General features: G+C 53.9%; 1 protein-coding gene across 2 annotated transcripts in view; it reads right to left on the bottom strand.

Annotated features, from left to right (window-relative positions):
* TRIM9 (tripartite motif containing 9) overlaps positions 1-26030 on the bottom strand; it is a 68345-nt gene that overhangs the window by 20610 nt on the left and 21705 nt on the right. For both annotated transcript variants that reach the window (XM_086612855.1, XM_086612856.1), the window contains exons 2-3: positions 9193-9288; positions 8611-8733 (exon numbers count right to left, since the gene is read on the bottom strand). In XM_086612855.1, coding sequence (XP_086468981.1) covers positions 8611-8733; positions 9193-9288 — 219 coding nt within the window. The remainder of the gene's footprint in view (positions 1-8610; positions 8734-9192; positions 9289-26030) is intronic.

The following is a 26030-nucleotide window of genomic DNA, read 5'->3' as shown; positions in this document are numbered from 1 at the left end:
TTCAAAGCTGTATGAAGTTCTTCACCCGGCCTGAACAAAGCTCAAGGGATCGTAGCTACTCAGGGTGTTACAGACAGTAAAGATGAGCTTCCCGTCAGGACCTGCAGCTGCAGCATGACGGAAAAAGCTGCAAGAAGCAGTGATTAACATTCCTGAAAGCACAGTTGTGTGCTCAGCACCGCGCTTGGTCAATCCCAGCGCCTGTGTGCCCACCGCTCCGTAGGCACAGCAGCGGAATGATGTCCCTGGGCTGAGGAGCACCTCCTCCTCTGAGCATCCCAACGGGTCCGAGGGATGGGGACGTGAAACGAAGCACATGTCACCCTCCTGCGGTGAATGAACCTGGGTTTCAAGGGGGGCAATCAATCACATCACGTGTTGCTTAATTATAATTTAATCACCTCCGCTTTATCACTTAACAGGAAGGAAAGAATCACCAATCCTGCAACTTGGAACAACACGTCTGCTTCTGTGAAATGCCCTGAAGTGCTCTCCTGGCTGCCTCCTGGTTTTTAGGGAGCAGCCACCCTTTGCTGCTTTTAGCGATGCCAGCCTGAGGTTTCCAGCCTGGGTGCTGGGGAGGGGGCTGCAGCCAGTGCACCCCATATGCAGGCTGGACAAGGCAGCAGGGGAAGCTCCCATACTGCTCCTCCGCACCAAGATGTGCGTACGGAGGCTTCCAGAGATGCTGGATCGCTCTGAGATGGGGCTCGTGAGTGGCATGATGGGCACACACTGGTTTTGGCCTCAAACACTGTCATCAGAGGGAAGACTGCTTCCAGTGCCAGTTTCTAACACTTGAGTGCACTGGAATGGGTCTGCTGGGATGAAGCAGAGGCAGCAGCTAGTCCTGGAGATCTGGACTCCTATCCTGACCCCTTCTGAAAGTGTGGGCAAGGCCCTGGGCTTCCTTTCTCCGTGGGGATGGTTGGTCCTTCAGGGTGGGATCCAGAAGGTGCAGCGGGGGTGCAAAGCCTTGCAGCAACCTGCAGCCCCTGCCAATGCAACGCAACGCAGCCCCTTGCATTGATCTGACCTCTTCTGCCCAGAGAGAGGGTGCTGGGGGGTTGCTCTGCCCTTGCAAGGGTTGTTGGCCATGTGGACGTAGGGATCTCAGCTGCAGACCGTGGCGTTCGCACTGAGCAGGAGATGGACCCCGCAGTTGGAGCACACCCTGACTGCACCCACCGAGCCAGGGGAAGACAGCAAAGACAGGATCGGTGAAACAATCTTCTTACCTCTGCAGCTTAAATCTCTGTCTGGTTTGCCCAGGATAATGAATTTGTGAGCCTCTGCCTGCCTGAGTAGATTCTTTCAAAGCGTTTACCAGCAGAATTGCCATCTGCCACCACCAGCCAGACAGGAGCCTCCAAGAAACAGCGTTTAGTCGGTGAAGACAGGCACGGTGTCCCCGGACACGCGCCTAGCTCCCCCTGCACGCTCTTGGCCAAGGGACGGGGTTATGTGTGAGGCAGGGGGACCTGCCACCACTGCTCCGGTGTCAGCGTGAGACCTATGGGGCTTCCTGGCACCGGCTGGGAGGAGGTAGCTGGGGCACGGCGACGCCAGCCCCGGCTTTGTCCCTCTACCCAGCCCAGCAGCAGGGCGAGGTGAGGCCAGCGCCAGGCAGCCCCAGGCTAATTACCAAGCTTCCTGGCAGATTATCCCTGCTAATAAAGGTCTGGTCCAGAGTGGAAGTGTTTGCTGCAGGCTGCCACCGAGGCTACGTAAATCTTTATGCATGTGGGTGCAAACCAAGATACAAGAAATTCCATTTAAATATAAGCAAAAGCGCTTTTTTTTTTTTCCCATAAAAGTGGTCGAAGACCAGAACAGAGGGGCTACGGAGACTCCAGCCTTGGAGACATTCAAAACCCAACTGGAGACAGCTCAGGGCAGCCCGCTCTGGGTGCTCAGAAACTACACCCAAAGCAGCGGCTGCGGCTGTCCCAGCCCACACCATTAGCCCCAGTGATCCTGCCCTTCCGTAACTTCCATAACTCCCCTTCGGGGACTGAGCACCTATTCCTCTGGAGAACTAGAGCATGACAGAGCAGTTTAATTGCAGCATCTACACAGCAGGCAAGCCGACAGCAGAAATCCATGTTTCCCTTCACTGCCACCAAACTGTTCTCAAGGCAAGAAGAGGGATCTTTGGTTGGGATCTCGTGGGGCTTCGTGGCTCTACCGCTTCAGTGCTCCGCACGAGAGAAATGGGATGCAGACAGGAACAGCAAGACTCCAGGAACGCCTTTGATTAGGGAAATGAAAGGTTTTAAAAACAAGACATAAACATCTCCCACACCTTTGAAGGCACGATCTAAACCCAGTAGGGCCAATGAAGCCGAAAAGTTTTCCATATGGCCTTAAGCATGGTGTGGTTCTCCTCATGCATCAGGGGTTTCCACTCCCTGGGGTACCTCAGCTCCCCATCACCCCAGTAATGAAGAGGATTTTGATGAAAGGGGCTGTACTGGGCTGAGGAGCAGCCTCAGGAGGCCTCAAAGGGCTTGCAGTATTCACCAGATGGCCAGGAAAACCAGGCTGCCAGGGCTTCTGCATGGAGGGAGGCAGTTTACAAACTTCTCCTGAACCCACGCGGGTAACACACCCCGCTGAGCGGTGGCATCCTTGGGAAGGGGCTAACGGGACACTGGCTCCACTGGCGAGGGGATCTGGGCAGCTCCACGCATTTTTCTTTGTGGTTACTTTTATCAAACGCCTTTTTTTTTCCCCTTTAGGTGCCAAAGGAGGCAACAGCCAGAACCTGGCTGCTAATTAGAACCTATAAAAAGGACTTTTGCTGCGCACTCACAGCAGCTCGCTACTACCTTAAAATAGGAAATTTATTTCAAGAGCTTTTCTTCCCTACAAGACGACATTAACTATAATTTACATTTTAATACAGCTCCTAGAAGGCAATAACATCTGCGCTCGTCTCTACTTAAATGTCCGCCTCATCTTCCTCCTCTTTTTAGTACTTGGCTAAATTACCAGTTTTCAAGGCACTCAACCTCACTTGAACCTCGGCTCCTCGGCGCCCGGATCGAGTCGTGCCAGGGATGCCATGTGGAAGACATGGAGCCTCCGCACTCCGGGCACACCGTGGCCGGGTATGGTCCCCTGCCCAGCCGTGGGGATGCAGGGCGGCGTTACAGGGAGCGGGTGCTGCCGTGCTTCGCTGCAGTGCTGCAAACCCAGATGGAAAAATCCCAAATGGAAAAATCCCAAATGGAAAAATCCCTGGGACAGATCCTGACAGTTTGATTGCGCTGAATCCCACAATCACACGTCCTCTGAGCAGAGCGTTTCCAGGTGGATGTTTCCATGGTGACTTGCCTTTTGCTACTGGAAGAGGAGGCTCAGGCTGGAGCTGGGAAAAGCGGAGCTGCCGCATTAACAGCCCAGCACCGGCACATCTTGGAGTCCTGCACACTTGCACAAGCCCGTTCTGATCAAAGGCACCAGCAAGTGTGGGAAGGTGCAATACGGAGACCTGGTCTCCAGCACAGAGGGAACCACTGGAGAACCAGATGGAGAACATGAACAGATGCTACAGAAGACCGACTTGATCCAGTTCTTCAACAAAACCAGTGGAAAGCTTGAGGGACATCAGAAAACCAGAGGCATTCCCTGCAGCCCCATCACAGCTCTGCAGAGCTCCTCAGTGCCCTACTCTTGGTGCCAGTGCCCTTCCCAAGGTGCTCTGACACCACAGCAGGGGGAAAACAGTGTGGAATGTGGAGGGATTGGTAAGGGAAAGCAGCAGTCTGGTATCTGCATCTTCAGGAAATAATGCACCTTGTGATGAGCTTCTCGGACCTGTGTGTCCTGTCCAGTGTTTCCGTACAGAAATGGTACAGCACAGGAAACCAAACCTGTGCTTCTGTCCTGTTTCTCATCCTTTCACACCAGTCCTGATCACCAGTGATCAGCCATGGGGGACATCAAGTTCCCTTGGGCTTCCTGGAAAATTTTGACTATAACCCCTAAAGAAAAGTCATGGACCAGCAATTCATGTCTGGAGATCCAGCGCTATGGACAGCAGCCCTTGGTGAGCGTTTCCTATATAATTAGCTCCCCTGGGAATTGTGACAGCCGCTGTTCACCTGCAAGTGCTCTGCAGCCAAAGCACCATGGTGAAACCACAGAGCAAAGGCACCCCATGACCTGAAGGCCAGGAGAAGGCCAGAATCATCCATGACACTGCTGAGAGCTTAAAGGAGGTGCACCCAGAACTCAGTCCATGTGCACTGTGGGCTAAGGAGAGATTTATTCCTGGGACAACACTGCAGGGAAGCCTCTCTTTCCCCTGCTCAAGACTGGACTGTGCTGTAGGGCATCTTCCCTTAAGGAAGACCATACTGGTCCTTTGAAACCAGGGCCATCAAGAAGAAACAGGACAGACAAGGTCTGTCCCAGAGGTGGCGCGGGCACCTGGCTCCACTGCTCCTCCAGATGTTATTTTTAAAGCCCGGGTTCTTAATCTGAACCCACGTGTAGGGGGAGGTTGGGAACAGCAGGGAAACACCCCTTCCAATTCCATTTCCTCCCAAACCTCTCCCTCCCTGGAGCAATTAGTCCTGGCCCACAGGCAAACTTGGCTTTGTGCCTGCTCCATGAAATGTGTGTCAAGCCAAAGTAGGTCAGTGCAAGCCTAACTCCGGGCACTGCACGGGAATGGGAGCTTGGACTCCCCGGCGAAGGCGCCTGTGGCACCGTGCCAGCCGGCAGCTTCTGTCCCTCCGTGCCTCTCCTCCTCACTCACACGGTGCCACACTGTGCCGTGTCCTCGCTCACACAGTGCCACACCATGCTGTGATGGCCAACCTCCCAGCAGGCAGGAGGCTCCATGCCTGCTGCTGGAGCAACCCCTTTGGAACTGAAAGGGCTCCTGGGGGCACAGCTAAGTGTCACTGGTCAGTCTCTCTGCTTGTCTCCTCCTCAGCTGAGATGCTCTGGGGACGTGGCAGTGGCAGGTGGACACGCAGGCCAGGCTAGGATGCCCTGGGCTGGTCTCCTATGGGAAGGTTGGAGCTATCACCATGAGTCAGCAGGCAGCATTGTTCTGTCCTAATGCCAACATCAACAGGGACAAGCCCCACGGCCCTGCAGCAGGATCCACCACGGGTTCAAATTCAGCACAAAGTGCATGCCAGGGCGCGCGTAGGAAGAGATGGCGCTGGGCACCACAGCATGGTGCCGCGGATGGAGCAGGCGGAGGCGGGGAGGTGGCCCACACCCTGCACACCGTCCTTCTCAACGCCCTGGAAGGATTCCTGCTCCCACTGCAATGCTTCCAGCAATCCAGAGCCTCAGAGCAGGAGCTGACAGCTTTGTAATCCCCCCAGCCTCGGGCAGTCCGTCAGGAGGCAGCTGCTCCTGGCACAATGCTGCTTTCACGTCTGCTCTGACCCTTTGGATGAGGCCAGCCCAGCCCGTGCCCAGCTGGAGCTGCAGGTGCTGCCTTTGTCCGGGGGGTTCCTTGGAGGGGGCAGAGGGGAACCTGCTGTGATGACCTGGGCAGCCCCTTCCCCTGGGTGACAGAGCACGACAGGGACAGTGGCAGTGCTGGAGAAGGGGGCGCAGGGGACCAGGCAGGAGGGTAGTGGCAGAGGGGTTGGAACTGGATGATCTTTAAGGTCCCTTCTAACCCAAACCATTCTATGATTCCATGATTCTATGAAATGCCTGCCTCGGTGGCCTGGTGTGGCCGGGGGACCCTGTGCATGCACAACGAGGACAGCAAGGAGGTACCCAACAGGCTTGAACTCTCCTGAATCCCTTGTCCTGTCTGCAGCTTGTGAAAGCAGGTGAGACCCTCTCTGTCCTGGTCCTCAAGCCACAGGGGAGGATGTGTGTTCACCCAGGCTGCGTGCCTAGGCTGTGTGTCCCAGTCTGAGGACGCTGAAGCCACAGGAGGCAAATCTCAGTGTGCAAGACCCCAGCTGGCACTTGGCTGGGTCAGTGCTGCACAACTGTACTCAGGGCAATCCCAAGCACAAGTCCAGGCTGGGCGGAGAATGGATGGAGAGCAGCCCTGAGGAGAAGGACTTGGGGATGTTGGTTGATGAGAAGCTCAACATGAGCCAGCAATGTGCGCTGGCAGCCCAGAAAGCCAACCGTGTCCTGGGCTGCATCCAAAGCAGCGTGGGCAGCAGGTCCAGGGAGGGGATTCTGCCCCTCTGCTCTGCTCTCGTGAGACCCCACCTGCAGTGCTGCGTTCAGCTCTGGGACCCCAATAGAAGGACATGGAGCTGTTGGAGCGGGTCCAGAGGAGGCCACACAGATGATCCGAGGGCTGGAGCATCTCTGCTATGGAGACAGGCTGAGAGAGTTGGGGCTGTTCGGCCTGGAGAAGAGGAGGCTCCAGGGAGACCTTCCAGCAGCCTCCCAGTACCTCAAGGGGCTACAAGAAAGCTGGAGAGGGGCTTTGGACAAGGGCGTGTAGTGACAGGACAAAGGGTGATGGCTTTAAACTGAAAGAGGGGAGATTTAGATGAGATCTAAGGAAGAAATTTTTCCCTCTGAGGGTGGTGAGGCACTGGCACAGGTTGCCCAGAGAAGCTGTGGCTGCCCCATCCCTGGAAGTGTTCAAGGCCAGGTTGGATGAGGCTTTGGGCAACCTGGTGTAGTGGAGGGTGTCCCTGCCCATGGCAGGGGGGTTGGAACTGGGTGATCTTGAAGGTCCCTTCCAACCCAAACCATTCTAGGATTCTACGACACTCCCATACAAGTCTAAGACCCAGGCAGCACAGCTGCATTTATTACTCACCACCTCCACCTCCACAAGAACTGAAAGGGAAAATCAAATAATTTCACACTATAAACCTGACCGACGCCGCACAGGCTGCAGAGCAGAGCAGCTTCTGGATTTTAACCACCAGCTACTGTGATGCTACTGATAAGTGGGCGCAGGCTGGTGTGCCACGTCTGCTGGAGCACGCAGCGCCCTGGAACCCTTCCTGCCCACGCAGAGACATTCCCTGGGCACGCACGGAGCTGCGAGAGCTCGGTCCTTCAGGGAGAGGGGCTCGAGGTTTGAACAGAGTCCAGTCTGAAACCCAGGGGCTGTTTCTTCTGTGAAGGGCCAAGCCTGCCTAAGGACAAAGCCCGGTTGGTGACATTAGTGGATGGGGTGGGACGTACGTGTGCAGGTGGTGGGTGGACAGGCAGCACGGTAAGAGCAAGCAGTGGGATGCAGTTCCCTTCCTCCAGCCAAAAAGTGAAAGGCCTCCTCGGGTTGTGCTGAGCCAGGAAAATTGCTTTGTGCTGCTCGGCTTTGTGAGAATTTAATTAACCGTGGCCTGAAGGGGACGAAGGATGAGCCCACCGGGCAGTGGGGGTCCTCTCTGAGCTGGAAGCCAGGCTGGTGGCGTGGCAGGGCTCTTCGGGGTTGCGCTTTGTTGCTGAACACCGAGCGCTGATGCTGGGCTCAGTCCCACAAAGCTGCTATTGTCCCTCTCCTGATGGAAACGTTCACGAGCCCTTGTGTTGTGGTGCCCATCGTCTGAAGGCAGACCGGAGACTGGTGGCCTCCTTCCTCATTTTTGGCAGGTCCAGGAATTCCTCTGGGAGCCTCCTGGATGGCCCAAAGCAAGACCGGGGGGGGATGCAAGTGGAGCCAGAGAGGAGATACAGATGTTTCTAGCCCAAACACTGAAATGCCCTTGGAAGAGGGACCCTGGCAGCATAAAGTGATGTTGGTGTGAAATGTCTCAGCTGGCCCATATCACTGATGGCCAGGGTGCAGCTACCTTGTCCATCAGATACTGGACACTGCTACACCTGCTTCGCCAGTCCCAGGTGGGATTTGGCCCTTTGCTTCCCTTCTCAGTCCCAAATAGTCCCAGAGAAGTTGCGGATGCCCCATCCCTGGAAGTGTTCAAGGCCAGCTTGGATGAGGCTTTGAGCAACCTGATCTAGTGGAAGGCATCCCTGCCCATGGCAGGAACCCAAACCATTCCACGATTCTATGAAACCAGATGAAAAGACGTGGTGTAGTGACTGCAGGAACAACGCAAGCCAGAAGCCTGTTTTCACAGTTGATCTCAACGCTCACTTCGAGAGCTGCATCTTGGCTCCCCTAACGCCAACAGTTCACCTCTCAGTGACACCTGAAGCCATGAGGTGCTCACCAAGCACAGAACAGAAAACGGAGCCATTCCTGCTTCTGCCTGATGACAAAACTGGCATCTCACGAAACCAAGTGCCCCAGGACTTCAGCTGAAGCCAGCAGAAGTTACAGGCACTCAGCATCCTGCAGGATCATGCTAGTTGCTGGGAAGCAAGACAGCACAAAAACAAGATCATCTTCCAGCCTGTGGATGCTGTAGGCATGGCTCTGCTGACCTAATGACTACTCTTTGGCCCAGAAATGGGGTAATTCAGTGGGAATCACCTCCTGGAGGAAGCAGCACTTTGCTCAGGGCCCGTCACACTGGGCATCTGCAGCTAAACAGAATTCAGCTAATGGGAAAAGCAAGAAGAGTGGCGTTCCGGTGACCTCCCCACTCGTCCCGCAGCGCTTCACCCCAACAAACGGCATCACAGTCCTCGTCCCCGTCCGGTGCCAACCGTGCAGAAAGCTCTCTGACCACCCGAGCTCACCTTCAGCTTGTGCTCGTGCTCCTTGTTGACCCGGGACAGCAGCTGGGCTTTCCTTCTGTTGAGGGCATCGATGAGGGCATCACACTGGGCCACCAGGCAGGCCTCGAACTCCACGCTGTTCTCCTGCGGGTCAGAGCAGAGCATCACAGCCCGGGACACGTCTCCATTCCAGTTGGGAAACCTGGTGTTTTTTTTTTTTTTAGGATACCACATGGGCCATTTTTATACCTGCAGCTGCACTACTGCAACTCACAACTCCACAGTGTTAGCACGTGGGATGCTTACACCCTTGGCTCATAGGAAATATGGTGGTGGCAGGTGAGGAACAGGTTTGGTCCGTCCTGCCACATCATTGGACCTGCCTATGGCAGAGACGGGAAGGGCTGGAGTCTCTGCTGCTCACTCCATGACACAGGCAGCTTTGGGAGGAACAGTGTTTGGGAGGGCTTCAAGGGGGTAATATGAAAAGTCAGGTGTGGGCCCCTTTGGGAGAGCACCCATGGAGCCAAGCTGGGGAGACAGGATGGAGGATCACCTCATCCTGGTGGGACGGGGCTGTTCCTCGGCCAGGAGACACAGTACCTGGATTTGCTGCACCATGTTGCGGAGTTGGACCAGGAACTCTTTTGCTTCCTTGGCTCTGTCTGACAGCCCATTCAGTGCCTGGGAAAGCTGGCTCTGCAGGGGGAAGAAGGAGAGAGGTCACTTCCATGTCCTGGACTCATCCTTGTGCTGGAGGAGCTCATGTATGTACGGTTTGGGCTGGGGACAGACAGCAGCCCAGCACTGCCTTCTTGGGGTGTGAAGCCTTCAGCAACCCACCGAGGTGTCCATCTGCCCCTGCTGCCCTGAGCGTAAGGAGAGGAAAAGGAGGGTTAGCTGTCATCATGGATGCCCTGGGTTTGGGAAGCAGATATTCAGTGTTCACCTCCTCCACAGGCTTCCCTGGGTGATCAAAGACAAGCCACATCCATACTGGGTCTCAAAGCGAGCCAGTCGCTACCACCCCTGGGTCGGTGCTCTCCAGGGAGCCAGACACCAAAAATCCTGTAGGATCTGACCCACGTCTGCTGAGGACGATCAGCAAAAGGGCACAGGCCAGGCCACCCAAATCAGACTGAGAAACGCCCAAGCCCTCCTTAAAGCTAAGGTAGGGCAGGGCCCATCCAAATACTGACCGTCCCCTTTCTCCTCCGGTGCTAAGGATGGGAGCACCCACCCCAGCCTGCTCCAGCCCGTGCTGAGCCAAGTGGTGTAACACAGTAATAATAATGGTCATGTCTTGTGTTTTTCATTTTCACGTCACTTTCCAAACATCAGCTCCAGAATCTTCCCCTTTCACCATGACTTCAGTAAGAGTTGTTATCTCAAGTGCTGGGCAAATCCACAATTTACCTCTTGGAGAGATTCTGCCTCTTTCGTGGGTTGCGAATTGCCTGCAAACACCACGGATGATTTGAGGTGTGATCTCCCCTTGTGGCGGACACAGAAGGGAGCCTAGAAGATGGCTGATGTCCCCAAATCTCCAAAAATTTAACATGACCATCCCTCCTGTGATCAGGACGCTGGCACCGGGTTGGCACCTGCCCCTTTGTGCCATGTTCCCCAGTGTGGGGACAGGGAGGAGGTGAGATGGGAGAGGGGAGCAGGGGAGTGACGGCGCAGAAGGGACGCGAGCTCACCGGAGCGCAGCGCCTGGGCTGAAATCGAGAAAACAAGGAATCGCTATGGAAGAGACGAGGTAACAAACGAACGGCGACCATCGAATGGCCCAGAAAATGACCTCACTGCTGCTTCCCCAGGAGATGCTAATGCAACCCCAGCGATTTCCGCATTTCCTTTGCAATTTATCGTGCCCGAGTCATTAGGACGTGGAGCTAATCGGTGAATGCATCTCTGATAAAAATGGGATTGCTAAGTCAGCTCCGCAGGGTCTCCCCATCTCTCCTCCCTCCCCGAGCAAAGGCTGGAGCGGAGCCGAGGCCGGAGCCCGAGCCGCGTCCCTGCGGAAGCCCCATCGCCCTGCCCCGCGCTCCTCTCCGCAGCCCACGCACGGCTCCAGCCCTCCTGGATTTAGGAAGATGTCTTAAGCCCAGCAAAGTGGTTTGCTGAGAACCCAGCGCTGCAGGGCCCTGGTCTTCGATAACGTAGGCAATCCATGGAGAAAATCAGCAGGAGTTTGTTATGTTTACAAGCTCCTCATTAAAATTGCAGCACAGTGGGTTTCTTTCCTTTAATAAAGTCTTTGGAAGGGTTTTTTTCCTATCAGCATACACATTTCAGAAACAAGATCTTTATATCAAGGTAACTCTTCGAGGCTTTCCTAACAGGAAAGCATTTTAAATATGCTCTTAAAATTTAGAAAGAGCTCTGTGACGCCAGTGTGCACCATCCACGTGTAGCTCCTTCACCCCGGACACCCCCAGACTCACAGCACAGCGGCTTCCACGGCGCAGCGAGCTTCGAGCCTGTCCACAAAAAGAAAAAGATGGTCCACTGCCCTCAGAGCATCCCTCCCCGCCGTCTTACACAGCATTCCCCTTCTCTGCTCAGCCCTTCCCTCTGCTCCAGATGTTGTCGGTGCCAGCAGTGCCTGCCAGAGAGGGGCATGAACTAGTCAGGAGACTATTTTTTCCATAATGCTAAGGTTGGTGAGGTGCACAGTGGACACCCTGCCCTGTCCCTCGTCCCCAGCATGGAGAAAACACCAGCATGCCCAGCTCACAGTGATGTGCACCAAGAGCTGAGCAAAGACAGGCTGAAAGAGTTGGGGCTGTTCAGCCTGGAGAAGAGAAGGCTCGGGGGGGATCTTATAGCAGCTTTCCAGTACTTAAAGAGGGCTAGAGGAGAGCTGGAGAGGGACTTTTTACAAGGGCGTGTGGTGATAGGACAAGGGGTGATGGATTTAAACTGAAAGAGGGGAGATTTAGATTGGATATAAGGAAGAAATTTTTCACTCAGAGGGTGGTGAGGCACTGGCACAGGTTGCCCAGAGAAGTTGTGGCTGCCCCATCCCTGGAAGTGTTCAAGGCCAGGTTGGATGAGGCTTTGGGCAACCTGGTGTAGTGGAGGATTTCCCTGCCCATGGCAGGGGGGTTGGAACTGGATGATCTTTGAGGTCTCTTCCAACCCAAACCATTCTATGATTCTATGATAAAGCTGGTGATCCCAGTTCCTATGTATGGGTGGCCACAGGCTCCTCGCTGGCCACAGGAGCTCTAAGGTTTGGTTTCTCGTGCCGATCTCCAGGAAGGGTCCCCATCACGTCAACGCTCTCCCAGAGTGGAGACACGTTCCTGGACATGTCCTCTTTGAAACAAACATCTGCCCAGCTCTCCCGCTGCATCCCCGCTGCTTGTGGCAGAAGTCAGCCCACCGGGGACTCGGAGCGGCGCGCCAGCACGGGCAGCCCGTTAAACAAGGTTAATTAACGCCATACGACAACGGAGCGCGTACGGGAATGTGCTCATTCAGGGCAGCGCTGCAGGCGCAGTGACAACGTGATTCATAACCGTACGCCATGGAAAAACAGAGTCCTTGTGGCTTCTGTTATTATGTTAATAAGCCAGAGGCTGCGCAGAGAAATTCAATGACTGATCGGGTCCGTAAATTCTACAGGTACCGTTCATGACCCTTGGAGCAAACCCAAGCTTTAATGCAGGCTGTTGCTTTGGAGAAGGATTTAATCACCGGACATGGAAAGGCAGAGTCACCCCTTTGCCACAAGCGTGTGATCTACACAGAGGGAGCAGGAGATGGAGACTCAGGAGGACCCCTCCTTGCAGGAGCAGGGGTTGGAAGGACCTCAAGCGTTGTCTCCTGGGGGTCTTGTACCAGACCGCATCAAACGAGATGCTGTTAATATTTCTGACACATGCAGGAGGGATTTCACCTCCCCGTGAAAAGCTGGAATGTTGCACTTTGCATCTCTATGTGGAACCCATGAGGGTCCAGAGGGGGCCACAAAGATGATCCAAGGGCTGGAGCACCTCTGCTATGGAGACAGGCTGAGAGAGTTGGGGTTGTTCAGCCTGGAGAAGAGAAGGCTCCGGGGAGACCTTCCAGCAGCCTTCCAGTTCCTAAAGGGGCTACAAGAAAGCTGGAGAGGGGCTTTGGACAAGGGCATGTAGTGACAGGACAAAGGGTGATGGCTTGAAACTGAAAGAGGGGAGATTTCCATTAGATCTAAGGAAGAATTTTTTTACAATGAGGGTGGTGAGGCACTGGCACAGGTTGCCCAGAGAGGTGGTAGATGCCCCATCCCTGGAAGTGTTCAGGGCCAGGTTGGATGAGGCTTTGAGCAACCTGGTGTAGTGGAGGGTGTCCCTGCCCATGGCAGGGGGGTTGGAACTGGGTGATCTTGAAGGTCCCTTCCAACCCAAACCATTCTACGATTCTGTGAAACAAAATCTTTGGGGCTTCTCGAGGCCAGGAACTCTGCTCTGGGGACCACTGTCCCCTCACCGAGCAGGGGATGGTGGATGGAGACCCAGTGTCCTGCAGCACACAGTGGGCCAGCCAGCTCTCGTGCGCTGGACCAGAGCAGACTCTCACCCTGAGCTAGCACAGGCAGGGGAATTAATGAGTGTGAAATGAAGAAAAATCCCATTTAGCAGAGTCTGAAAACCAAGTGCATTTGTTCTTCGCAGAAAGCTGGCCTCTTTTTCAATGCTCTTGTTTCAAGGCAGTAAGAAGAGACCTCTGTAATTCTTCACATTAGCATTAATGGGAGCTAAGCATTTAAATCTCTGTCCCCGGAGGAGCACTTAGGGAGAATCCGTCCCCTCTTTGTGCTGGCTAATAGCTCTGTAACCCTCCTTCCCAGGCACAGCTGACAAAGGGATTTCTGTCACTCTTTGATTCTCCCTTGTCCCAGAGCACGGATGAGGGATGAGCGCAGTCGGGTGCAGAAGGCTGGTGGCTCAATAGGGCTCAGCAGGCTCCAAGAAACAGAGAAAAAGCATCATTTTAAACTCCGTGTCGTCTCTCAGACGGAGCTGGTCTGATTCTCCTCTCGTATAAGCCAGCTGCCAGCGATGGAGCTCCTCCAGGTTTACCTTGAGGTGAGGAGGGAGCTAAGTCTGTTATTTTAGGAGGTGCCAGGTCCCGCTCGGCATTGGATGCTGGAGTTGCAGAGCCAGCTCTGTGTGACGGCTCCATCTGGCACACCGAGAAAAGCCTGAAGTCAGCTAGTGTTGGCCACCGACGAGAGCGAAGAACAGTCGCTCTCGTTTCAAACCCCAACTCGCTTGCAGGCTCTGACACTAGACAAGATGCCTGCAGTACTGTGTCCAGCTCTGGGGCCCCACCACATGAACATGGAGCTGTTGGAGCAAGTCCAGAGGAGGCCACGAAGATGATCCGAGGGCTGGAGCATCTCTGCTATGGAGACAGGCTGAGAGAGTTGGGGCTGTTCAGCCTGAAGAAGAGAAGGCTCCAGGGAGACCTTCCAGCAGCCTTCCAGTACCTAAAGGGGCTACAAAAGATGGAGATAGACTTTTTAGCAGGGCATGTAGTGATGGTTCAGGGGCAATGGTTTTGAACTAAAAGAGGAGAGATTCAGACTAGATTTAAGGAAGAAATTTTTTATGCTGAGGGTGGTGCAACACTGGAACAGGTTGCCCAGAGAGGTGGTAAACGCCCCATCCCTGGAAACATTCAAGGTCAGGTTGGACGGGGCTCTGAGCAACCTGATCTAGTCAAAGATGTCCCTGCTCATGGCAGGTGTGTTGGACTAGATGACCTTTAAAGGTCCCTTCCAACCCAAACTATTCTATCATTCCATGAGCATTCAGGAGAGACACCAGTCTCCTCCTCTGCTCAATGGAGAGGAGGGCTCCTCTGCAAGCCAAAACCCAAATGCTCTCCCAGGTCCCCTGGCCAGCTGGAAGCCCTGCTCCCCACCCAGGAGCTGGGCAGCTCTCCACTGCCTGCCCCCAGCCTGCAAGGGCTGCACTCACATGCAGGAAGCAAGCCTATGTGCGATGGTGAAAGGTCATAAATTCAACCGAGATCAAGAAAGGACATTTCTGTCCAAGGCCAGGCCAAAAGTACACCCCTCTGCAACATCTTCTGTACAAGGGTGCTCTTCCAGCCTCCAACAGTTCACAGCTCAGGAACCTCATGAGGTTGGCATGGCTTCCATGTAGCCTGTGTAACCCCCCTTGAACTTCTCTTCCACAGAACTGTCCTGTCTCCTGATGGACCAACAGAAACTTGTATCATCCACAAGGTCCTGTAGCAAGGAGTTCACAGCTTAAAGTTACTTCCACAGCTGGACTCGATGATCTCAAAGGTCTCTTCCAACCTAAATGAACCTTTGATTCTAAGTGCGTGCCCTGTGAAAGCCACCTCCTCTGGGCTGCTGCAGACCATGCCGGCTTCAAAGGCCATTTGCACCTAAGATTTTGGGTCACTGCCCATCCTTACCAGCCACAGACAGGCTAGGTGCTCCCTGTCACCCCAGGACAGAAAACTCACCCCAAAAGAGCTCTCAGCCACCTGTTCTGACATCCCAAGTGTTGCAACCAGCTCCTGTTTCTTCTCTCCTTCCAACCAAGTCCTCTCGCAGCCAGTTCCTACGCTGGAGCATCCATACGGAGGTAAAAGAGAAGAGGAACAAGTCACGGCAGGAAAAGATGCTGTTCCCAGCTGTTGTGCTCATACCCTCGAAAGGATGAGGAGCTGTCACAGATGCTGAAGTTGAAGTCATGTGCTTCTTTCTTTAATTAATTAAAGCATAGGACCTACAGCTTCCGAATCTTGTGGCCAGCTTACTGTATGTGATGCCTGACTAATTAAAACGGGATGTTTAATTAAAACTTGCATTCAGTCAGGAAGTTGATGAAGCTAAACTGCTGCTAATTGGCTTTCGGCTCCAGTCATGAGAGCCTGACTTTTGGGTTCAGCACTGCCTAAAAGAAGAAACCAGGAGCTCTGCCTGGAGCTGCAGCCTGTCCCTCCAGACAGGAGCCGGCAGCATGGGGCAAGGGGAGACCAAACTGGGCAGTGCCATGTCCTGGGGTCCTGCAGGGGATGGTCCTCATGGGAGACTGGCGACAGCAGGAGCTGGCTGTGCCCTGTGCTACTCAGAAACAGCCCTGTTTGATCACTGCTCACAGCTTCCCAACACACACGATGTGAGTGTGATGTGCCACCATGCAGGGCTAGGCACTTGCTACTTGTGTGCATGTAAGGAGACCTCTTACCAAAAATGCCTTACACCTCTGCAGCTACTGCTATCAAACCTGACCCTCCTCAGAGGTCCTCCTCTCTTCCCCTCCCTTCTGCTCTGCTAAGCTCTGTCCCCTGAAATCGCACGGGAAAGGCAGATCATAGAATGGTTTGGGTTGGAAGGGACCTTCAAGATCATCTAGTTCCAACCCCCCTGCCATGGGCAGGGACACCCTCCACTACACCAGGTTGCCCAAAGCCTCATCCAACCTGGCCTTGAACACCTCCAGGTATGGGGCATCCACAACTTCTCTGGGCAACCTGTTCCAGTGGAGATGTGCAGCAGACAGTGGGTTACACCCCGAGGCAACCTCATCCCGTGCCCAAAAGGCTGGTGGAGAGCAGCGCTTTTGCTGTAGACCACTTTGCTCTCTCCCTGCTGAAGTCCTTCAGCATCTTTAGAGAGCAATCAGGCAGCAAACAGCATTGAAAGCTGGAGATCCACACTCCCTCCCAGGCCCACCTCTGGCAGGGCTGCAGCGCTGGCTCTGATGCTCTGTGTCTGCAGGATGAGCAAAGCTGGAACATCTTAATTGCTAATAACGAACTTTGAGCCAAGGCAGGAGACAGGAACAGAGCGTGGGGCTGGATTAGCCCTCTCCATTTCTGCTGCTGCGTGTTTGCCACCGGTCCAGCTCAGGTTTTGGTGGCTCCCCACGAGAAGGATGTGCTCTCAGCTTGACATAAAGCTGCAAATAAAATAACAGATGGAAGAACCTACGCTTATCAGCAGGACACACACAGCCAGGTTTGTGAACAAATCTCCATGGAACAAACCCCCAGGAACGGCTCCCTCTCGCTCACTGTAGCCAAGGGGGCAAGCGAGCGATGGGGTGCCGCTGCGTACTGGGCACCTTGGCTCTCCTCCTTCCTTGGGGAAACCGGGGAATGCAGGAGGAAGATGAAACGTAAATTATGAAGATAAAGCAGCCCCTGGGAGAGGAGGTCCCCATGGGGAGCGTGTCTCGGGGCCAGGTTGATCTTCTGCTTTGCAGATCCCAGCAGATGCAGCAGCCTGGAGGGCAGCTGGAGTCTGCAAAGCAGATGGTCCTGCACCCGTGCAAGGCTCTCCGGGGTGAGCAAGCATCTACAGAGCAGATGCACGGGTGAGTTACAGCCTTTCCAGTGCAAACTGGGAGAGATGTAGTGGGTTTGGGATGCTGAAGGGTCCAAGCATCGATCTGCGCAGATCGGCTCAGCACCCAGCCCTCAACTCTTCTGCAACACTGAGGGCACCCAGTGCCCACAGACAGCAGCAGGTGCTGAAGGTGCTCAGCACCCTTGAGGACACAGACTGGGTTTTGGGTTTGCAATTTTCCTCCTGCAGTAGGGTTTTGTCTCATGCCAAGTCCCAAAGCCAGGCTGCTGCCTGCCAGCTGGGAGGATTTTGTTAAAGCCACTTATTTTTTGATAACGTCGATAACAGAGGAGCAAAGCTGTTCTGGGTGCTGCAGGCAGAAATCACTGCCAATCCCGGCAGCGTCAGAGTTGGAAGCCTTATCAGCTCAGCCCAGGTTGCTCTTATTTATTCCCGTCCACCCCGAGTCATCGCTTATCGAGGGGAAATCTGGCACGTGGGCGCCTATCCGTCCTCTGCTGCCGCAGGGCAATAGGTGTTTGTTGGGTGTGGGGAGGACTGGGCAAGGCAGGGTCCCCAGGAGCAGCACTTGGGACGTCCCCGTGAAGAACAAGCTCAGGAAAAACGCTGCGGACCGCTGCCTGCCCTACATGAGCCCGGACATCACCAGGATGCCCAGTGCTGCCGCACCGTGCTGGCATAACCCACCCCTTTGGTACGTGGCTAAAGGTGGGTCTGCACCACTTCTGGGCCCGGGCCCCGTGTTTGTGGGATTGCTTGCTTCTTTGGGACCCCCATCCTACTGCCTACGCTCCCCGTGAGACGATGGTGGCAATAATCAGCCCCCAGTACTGCTGTGCTGTCACTGGGGCGCACAGATGGCCCTGGCCACTGGCTTTGTTCACGCAGACACTGGGGCAGTGTATTTCCTCAGCAGGCAGAACTGATTCAAAAGCTCCAGCCTGGGAATAAGACAAGGATATATTCTTTTCGAGCGTGACCTCGCTAAAACCCTTTCATTGCCTCCCATGTGGCTCCAGGATTCCCCGGCCCCGGGGAGACACGCTGATCCGCCTCCTCCCAGCCTTGCTGCGGGCAACGCCAAATTCGTGCCGAGTTTCTCGTACGTTTTATTTAGCCGGGTCTGAGTTATAACCTGCAGCAGCAGTGGCCACGTCCATCAGTCCATCTGCACCAGCGCGGTGACTTGCCCAGCCCAGCTCGCTGCCTGGCTGCCCTGAGCCCCTCACCCTGCACACGTGGCACAAAGGGACGGGGAGCTACGCCCCGACCAGCCCCAGACTTCAGGGGTCCTCTCTGAAAGGGGACTTTTCATGTTTGGAAAAGGACCTGCTGCCACCTGGTCGCCAATCCTTGGTCCCCAAGCACTGGGGACGCTGCTGGAAACAAGAGACTCAGGGTAAAAACCTCAAGTGTTCTCTTTGCAAGGACTTTAACGCATGTAATTGTTATGCCAAAATTGCAGAAGAATAACTCTGGCCCCCAGACCTCCTGCTAGGAGCAGTGGCCATGGCAGCCTAGCTGGGTTATCCGAGCTGTGGGTGCCTGGGGGCACAGGTCGCACGCTGCTGCTTCCACCCTGAAAGAGCAAACCATTTTCCTGCTCTGAATCCGTGTGCTCACTTGAACCTGCTGCTCTCCAGTTCTCAGGCTGCCTGTGGCCAGGCCAGCTGCAGCCTGCAATGATTCTCAGCAGGCTTTGGGAGAAAGGAGGAAGTTCTGTACAAGGAGGAGGACCTGAACCCCCAACTTCCAGCATCTTTGCACTTTAACCCCACTTCTTCAAGGGGCAACCAACCAGGCGTGCGAAACTCTCCAGCAGAAGATACGGTTGCCAAGTGGCCCCACGGAAGAAGGTAGATCTAGGAGGATTCCTTGCAACCTGACGAAGGCCAGCTTTGTGCACAGGGACACTTAAGGTGGACCAGTTCATGTGTGGCAACTAGCTTGGCTGTCCCTAGTCAAATAAAAACAAATACAAGAGGTATGTAATGTCCTGGGCTGCTCCTTGCGGGCAGCTCCTTGCTGTGAGGATGTGTTGAAGATGCTCCGTCCTTGCTTTGATATAAGATATAGTCCTTGCTTTGATTTTTAGGGAGAAGAAATATGAGCACCAAGATACCAGTAATAGCCCTTTGATATTGTCCAATTAATTCCCGGTTTGCTTCATTAACACTCAACAACAAATCATCTTAGCTTTTCATTGGCAAAACCTAACACATTTCCCTTGGAAATCACAGACAGAACCACTGGCTCTCTTACAGGGGTGCTGAGAAAAAACCAAGCTAAGCAAGGCTCTGCTGCCTGCCCATGGGTACACAGAGGGCAAACAAGGTAAGGGTGAGAAACAAGGTAAGGTTTAAAAAAGGCCAAATATTGTGGACTGATCTGCACCGATCTGTGAGTGAGCTGATGCTGAGGTCCACCCTCTCTGTATTTCAGGAGGAGAGACACTTTGAACTCACCCTCACCTGGTCCTGCTTCAGCTGCACTGCATGAGGTGTGCTCCTGGAGTATGTCTTCAAGAGAAGTCCAGGTCCTGCTGCAGCTCTGCACACAGACATCAGGGTGGAAATGCAGGTCGAGAGTATTGCAAATATCTGCTGCAGCTGTTCACTGCAGGTTGTTTTTTCTGAGCTGAGCAATGTCCATATCCTGGTGTGGGTGGCAGTTTCCCTTGGAGTCTTGTCAAGATGATACTGATTGAGTCTGGCTTCTTTTGGGACCTGAACCCCAGCAAGAAGGTCAGGAGCTTTGCTAGCAGTTGGCTTGTGCAAGCCAGACTAGAATAAATTCCTCTCCATCATCCTCATGGGGCAGCTCAGGGCACAGCAGGCAGTAAGAAACTCAGCTCTAAAGCCTATAGCTAAATGAGATCCTCAGGAAACATCTCTTCTCCTCTGGAGCCTTCACGGGCAACCTTGCAGACCTGGGGGGGGGAATTAGCACAGGCTGGACCATGCATTCGTGCACAACTCTCCTTTTCCTTCCCTCAGCCAGGCCTGCTGTGGATCCAAGGTCCCTCTCCCGGCATCAGTGCACCCAGGAACAGCATCCAGCCAACAGCGAAGGGCGGTGAAGTTGCACACTGGCCCTTGTCTTCGTCCGTGCCTCTGCAACGCTGGGGCAGCTTTGCTGCTTCTACAGTTGTCAGTTACCAGACCCAGCAAGTCTGAACGAGACCAAAACAGGCTCAGAGGGCAAAACCACGTCTTTGCTGGGAGATAGTGATGAACTTGCAGGGCAATTAATGAGAAGGCATCAACTAAAAGCGGTCTTTGCCCATCGTCTTCATCAGACGCATGAGCTCTGTCAGTGCCAGAGGCCAAGATGAGAGCTGAAGAAAGAGGACTCCTCTCCTGTCTGCAATGGTGACACCCAAACTTTGAACGAAACTTTGACTTCACTGCCTCCGACTGCCACAACAGCGAGAGCTCTGCGAAGGACGTGACCAATGTCACCGATCTACCAGCGCTGCGGAGATCCTCCCACAGCCTGGGCACAGCTCCCAGGTACCACGGGCACAACATGGGGGTGAGCTCATTTCCAGCCCCGTAGGTGTATGCTAAAGGAGTGCTCTTTGGGCTGAAGAGACATGTAGATGTGACAGATGCAGACACCAAAGTGACACGTGCTGCTGACGAAAGTACGGGCAGCTCCATATGGGTTGTCTCAAGGCTGATGGGAGGAAGCAAAGAGATGCTTTGGCCAGAAAAGGCACGGGGAAGATCCTGGTGCAAGCCAGTCACTCCAGAGCAAGAGCAGCACATAGCTCCCTTTAAGGAGTGTGCTGAGCCATGCCTGGAGGAGAGCAATCGTAACGGTGGCTGATTGCCGTCACTTGTGACCCAGCTGGGAGCACGCTGATCTATAGCTGGTGGCATTTCCAACCCACCCTGGAAGCACAGGGCTCATTTGCTGTGTGTCAGCGTTGTTATGTTTCTCGAGATGAATGAGGTTGGTGAGAGGCAGAGGACAGCTCGCAGCTGAGCAATGGCTCCTCCAGGCCCCCCCTTCCCCTGCCAGGCACGGCCCAGCAACAACATGCAGTGTCCTGGGTGGGTGGAAACGCTTGTGGATCTCATGGACCAGCACTTACAGCCACGTCCCCGAGCAGATGGGCTGGTTCTTTGCTAGAGGTGCAATTTTCAGGCAGAACAAGCACACAACTACACCTGTGCTCCTCTCTGGAGAAACTGGGAACACCATCCTACACATGCTCTTCCTTTATTTGTGGGAAAAGGAGGTTGAAGCACCCTTTGCTGTTCCCCAGCCCTCAGAGGGCTGAATGCTGGAACAAACCACTGCATAGTGGAAGGTCACTGTGGCCACCAAGCTGTTCTGTGGGCTCTGAGCCCTGGGCAGGCAGTGCCCGGGCCATGCCTGGCTCTTCCTGGGCCTCCATCTGCTAGAGACTGGAGCCTGTTTCCATCATGGCTGGAGGAGTCAGCCCTGCGGAGCCTCCTCTTCCTTGTTTGCAGAGGGGCATTCCCACTTGGCACAGCTTCTGCCAGGCTCCTCTGCTGCTGAACTGCAGCTGCCGCTAGCGCAGGGGCAGGGAGATGAAATGAGCAGAGCTGAATCCAATTAGAGAGATCCGGAAATGAGAGAGGAGATGGGAACGTGTCCAGGATGCTGAGAGCTCCGTGCGCCCTCGTGCCAAGAGAGGAGAACCACAGAAGAGGCGGACAGCGTGCCTGGTCCTGCTCACGCATCTTTTGGCCCAGCAGCGGTGTCAGAAATCTCCAGGCAAGAGCTGAGCTTGACACCATGCAGCACGGCTCAGCGTCGCACATCAGCCTCGTTAGCATGACCAGCGCCCAGGCTAATTGACCTGGGTGCAGCTCTGTGCTGCTGGGCTGCGTCTGGAGGAGCTCTCAAACAGCACCATGGAGCTCCACTGTGGCCTCCTGCTTGAGATGGGCAGATCAGGGTCAAGCCTGGCTGGCAAAGATCTTCCTCGGATGGAAATGAGTTGGGAAGAGCATCAGAGTACAGCTGCTGATGTGACGTCACTGGGGCTGCCTGCTGAAGTCAGACACATCCTGGCCCCATCAAGATGACAAAGGGCAGGACTCATTGCAGATGGACCACCAGGGAAAAATACCCAGAAAAGGAGTCTGTGCTGAAGGGAAACTGCAGAAATTTGGCTTCCTGGTGCCCTGGGGAAGTGAGATGCATGAGAACCAGCGCTGCTTTCCTTCGCTACCCTTCACAATGTAGAACCAGCATCCAGGAGGGAAAGAGAGAGATGGCTTATTGACATAGAGTTACCCACCGGTCTGCTGCGCAGCTGCTGAGGAAGTCAGCGCAGGGGAAATATTGAGGGTAATAACAAAGTTATTACAAAGTAATCAAGGCAATTGGTCTAGTTATAATCAGCCTTATCAAGCACAGAGTTCAGCTTCTGGAGGGGTACTCTGCAGGTCAGAAGGAACTGGCTCATCAAACAAGATCTTCCACATCTCGGGCAATCACTGAAACAGCGTTGTTATTGTTTTAAAAAGTAATGAACTCATTGCAGAGCCTTAATTGGAGACAACGGCAGTTAACAGAACCAGACTCTGCGTTTCCCGAGAAGGCTGCCTAGCAGCTAATCTCCGGGGCAGCTGATCCCTCCTTAGATCACTGCTCCTTGTGGCATTCTCCCTTCGCTCTGAATAAGCCTCCAAGCCCTGGATCCTCCTTCCCACGCTGCAACAGATGTAAGGGAACAGGTATTTGGCACTCAGCTGGTGTCCTGAGCTCCTGGGTCCTCTCCAAGCATAGCTTCCCCTTGTTGCTGGCCTGTCATCCCAAGTGCTGTCCTCCGAGACGCAGTGGTCACATCACTAGGTCGCCATCCCAGCAGCCCACCCCAACCTTCACATCACGCTCAGGTGAACTCCAAGCAGCCAGCTCCAGGGACCATCTCCATCGGAGAGGGAGCTGCCCCTACAAGGGGTCTGGAATTAAACAAGGGGCAGTGGAGAAGGCTGAACAAGATACAAAGACAAACGGCTCAGCGGGGACGCACCAGTAAGAGCATGGACTCTTTTTGCAGCAGGCATGTTGTAAAAGCAGGAGAACCTGGAGAAATGGGCTTAAACACAGAGTTTTGGTGAGCGATAAAGGAGCGTGCTGGTGTTGCATCCACCTAGCTCTCCGTTCCCTGCTGTGCACAGGGAAGGGTGGTCACGGCTACCCCCCAGGCAATAGCATGCTGACACATGGTGTTACCCTGAATAGAAGTGCTCCTGCTTGGCCTCGTGTCCGCAGGACAACTGGGCCAAACATCACTCACTTTCTCCACTAAGATCAAACAAATCCTCTGGCTGCTGCTGTTTGTCTCACCAAAGAAAATCCCCATTGTCCTGCACAGATAGAACCTGAGATACATTTTTAAACTTGCCTAAAAATGAATTTACAAGAGCAAAAGTTGCTGCAAGGTAAGAACCTGGACATCAGGCCACCTTCTGACCCACAACACTGCTATGACCAAGAGCAGCCTCCGTTCTCTGGGAAAACTACTTTAGAATGTAAAGGACTACACCAATAACACCCTCCAAGAGAAGGTTCTCCTGCACCATTCCTCCCACAAGCTAGTGGAAGACCTCAGGAGAGGCAACAGAGCCTCTTACGGAGGTGGAAAGCCACACATCCATCATAGAACTAGAGGTATAGTCACCATATGACCAAGATGCCACTGTTGCTGCCCTGTGAGCAAGGCATGTCTGGCCACCTCTGGCAATGGTATGTCAAGCACACATCCAGGCAAACCCCATCATCTAGTTGTTCATGTCAGCACGCCTTGTGCTAAGACCATTAGCTCCCAAATGATGCAGGAGGGCACGGGCTCATTCTAGGCATATGGAAAATGTGGTGCTGGTGGTGGGGAAGAGAGAGACAATGGGGTGCTATGAACTCCCACCAAAGTTTTAGAGACAGAGGAGCAGCCTCTCTGGTCAACAGCAAACTGAAAGCTGACCTCCACATGTTGCTCAGGGAACATCTCAGGTCTGTTGGCAGAGCCATCAGGATAGAGGTTCAGTATCTCTCACAACAAAGGAAGAGCCATGCAGCAGCAACCTGCTGCTATCTACCCAGCAAACACCCCCCAGGGCAGCGTTCCACTTGACCTCCCTTCTCCTTCAGGCTCAAGGAGTGCCAGAGGGCTTGACTCCTTCCAGAAGAAAATGAGCTCCCCAGGGATTGCTATGAAATGCCCTTAATTATGCAGAACAAATGAGCACTAAGGGAAGAACTGCCAGAAAAGGTCAAGCAGCTTTAAACCACTTCCAGCCAGGTCAGTACCAGGGAAAGGTTTGGGTCCGGCTAGGTTGGAATGACACAAACTACTGCTGCGTCTTTTTATTCAAAAAATCTTTGGGACATTCCTGTAAACGGTGAGGAAAGTCCCACCAGGCAAACCCTGCCTCCTTAGACCCCGTTTTTCTCCATGGTGCATGGAAAAAACGCACAAGCAAAGACTCAGGTTATGATCTCACGGGCCAAGATCTGTGTCCCCTACAGAATAAAGGTACTACGGGTGCACAAGCGCGCAACCCAAACAAGACCACCAGCCTGCAGACAAGGCTGCCAGGGATGAGGACACTCGCTTTTTGGGGTACAGTTAGCACAAGAGGACGCGATGCCAGGTCACTGCTGTGTGCGGGCACCAAGCATCTTCCCTGACATAGTTGTCCAGGCAGCGTGTGTGGTGGTCCTGGCATCGCCCAGGAAGGCGCACGCTGCAGATCTTACGCTTCCTGCCTTAAAATTATGCTCCATCTGCCTTCAATCCAATTACTGCCTCCCCCCTCAGCCTGCCTCCGTGGTCGCTCACACTTGAGCTCCTCCATCCCATTATTGCATTAAGTCTTTAAATCTGATTACTTTGTTTGGAGTTAAATTTAAACCTGATTAACTGCATAAACAATGATTTTTACCAGCCCTACTCCAAACATAGGAGAAAGCAGGTTGAAAGCCCCACGGGGCAATTCCTCTTTCTGCAGCGAGTGTATTGACCATCCTTTTGTCTTGTCCTACAGCCTTTAATAACCATCTGCGTGCCGTAGGCTGGCGCAGTCGTAAACAAGCTTGACAGCCAGCCAACATCTTGACTTTGCTTTGACATTTAATTGCCTAGAAATGCAAATTGTGTTGCACTCCAGCTCTGAGCTGTGCTCACTGAGGCACTAAGGTGAAGGAATACACCCCATGAAGTCCCACCACAGAGGGCAGCTCAATGAAACTGCCTTCCTACTGAACGTGGTCCTGATACGGCATCCAGGAGGCCTGGAGTCCAAGCCTTGGTCTACCACAGGTGACCAGCGTGATGCTGGGCAAGTCCACTTTGCCCATCTCCCGTAGACCAGAAAGCTCTGGGAGCGTTGGATGGGTGGACACTCGGTCTAAGGAGGCCTCACGCGCTACACAAAGGTAGAAGCACAGCTATCCAACAGCAGCAGCATGCAGGTTTGACACCAAACAGGTCACACGGCCTCAGCATCTGCATGGCTCTGCACCTTGTCAGTCCTGGACAGTACCTCATCAGCCATCTCAACCAAGGCTTTCGGAGATCCCAGCCCGGTGCCTTATCAGCAGCTCCTCATTTCACAGTCCTTTGCCTCTTTGGCTGCTGACCAAAACTGGGATTTTACAGAACATCAGCATGCACTCGTGGACTCAGCTGAAGGGAGGTTTTCAAAGGCACAGATGGGAGATGGCATCTCATTCCCTTTGGCTACCAACACACAGGCCTTCCCTTCAACAGGAGGAAGCACATATATCCCCCAGCGTCTCCACGGAGCGAGGCTGCATCATGGCCTTGCAGACAACCCATCTGCTGGCATTTCCTAATGAATCCTTGATGTTGCAGCCTCTGAGGATGGGCTGGTGTATCCGAAAGCTTGTCTGCCTTTCCTAACTGAATTAGCGCAACAAAAGGTATCTCGTCTCCCACTCAAATCTTACTTTGGGCACATCTAAAGTCCTACACAACTCCAAGACTGTTGCTTTTCTGTGCACATTCCTATTTGCTCTTAATCACCTGCCCCTGCGGAAAGTGGTCTGGCATGTGCTGAAGCGAAACAGGATCAGCACCGAA

The sequence above is a fragment of the Tauraco erythrolophus genome, chromosome 6 (genome assembly GCF_009769465.1).
Source record: "Tauraco erythrolophus isolate bTauEry1 chromosome 6, bTauEry1.pri, whole genome shotgun sequence".
Taxonomy (NCBI): Eukaryota; Metazoa; Chordata; class Aves; order Musophagiformes; family Musophagidae; genus Tauraco; species Tauraco erythrolophus.
Note: the sequence above shows the minus strand (reverse complement) of the source record. Positions and strands in the feature narration are given on the sequence as shown.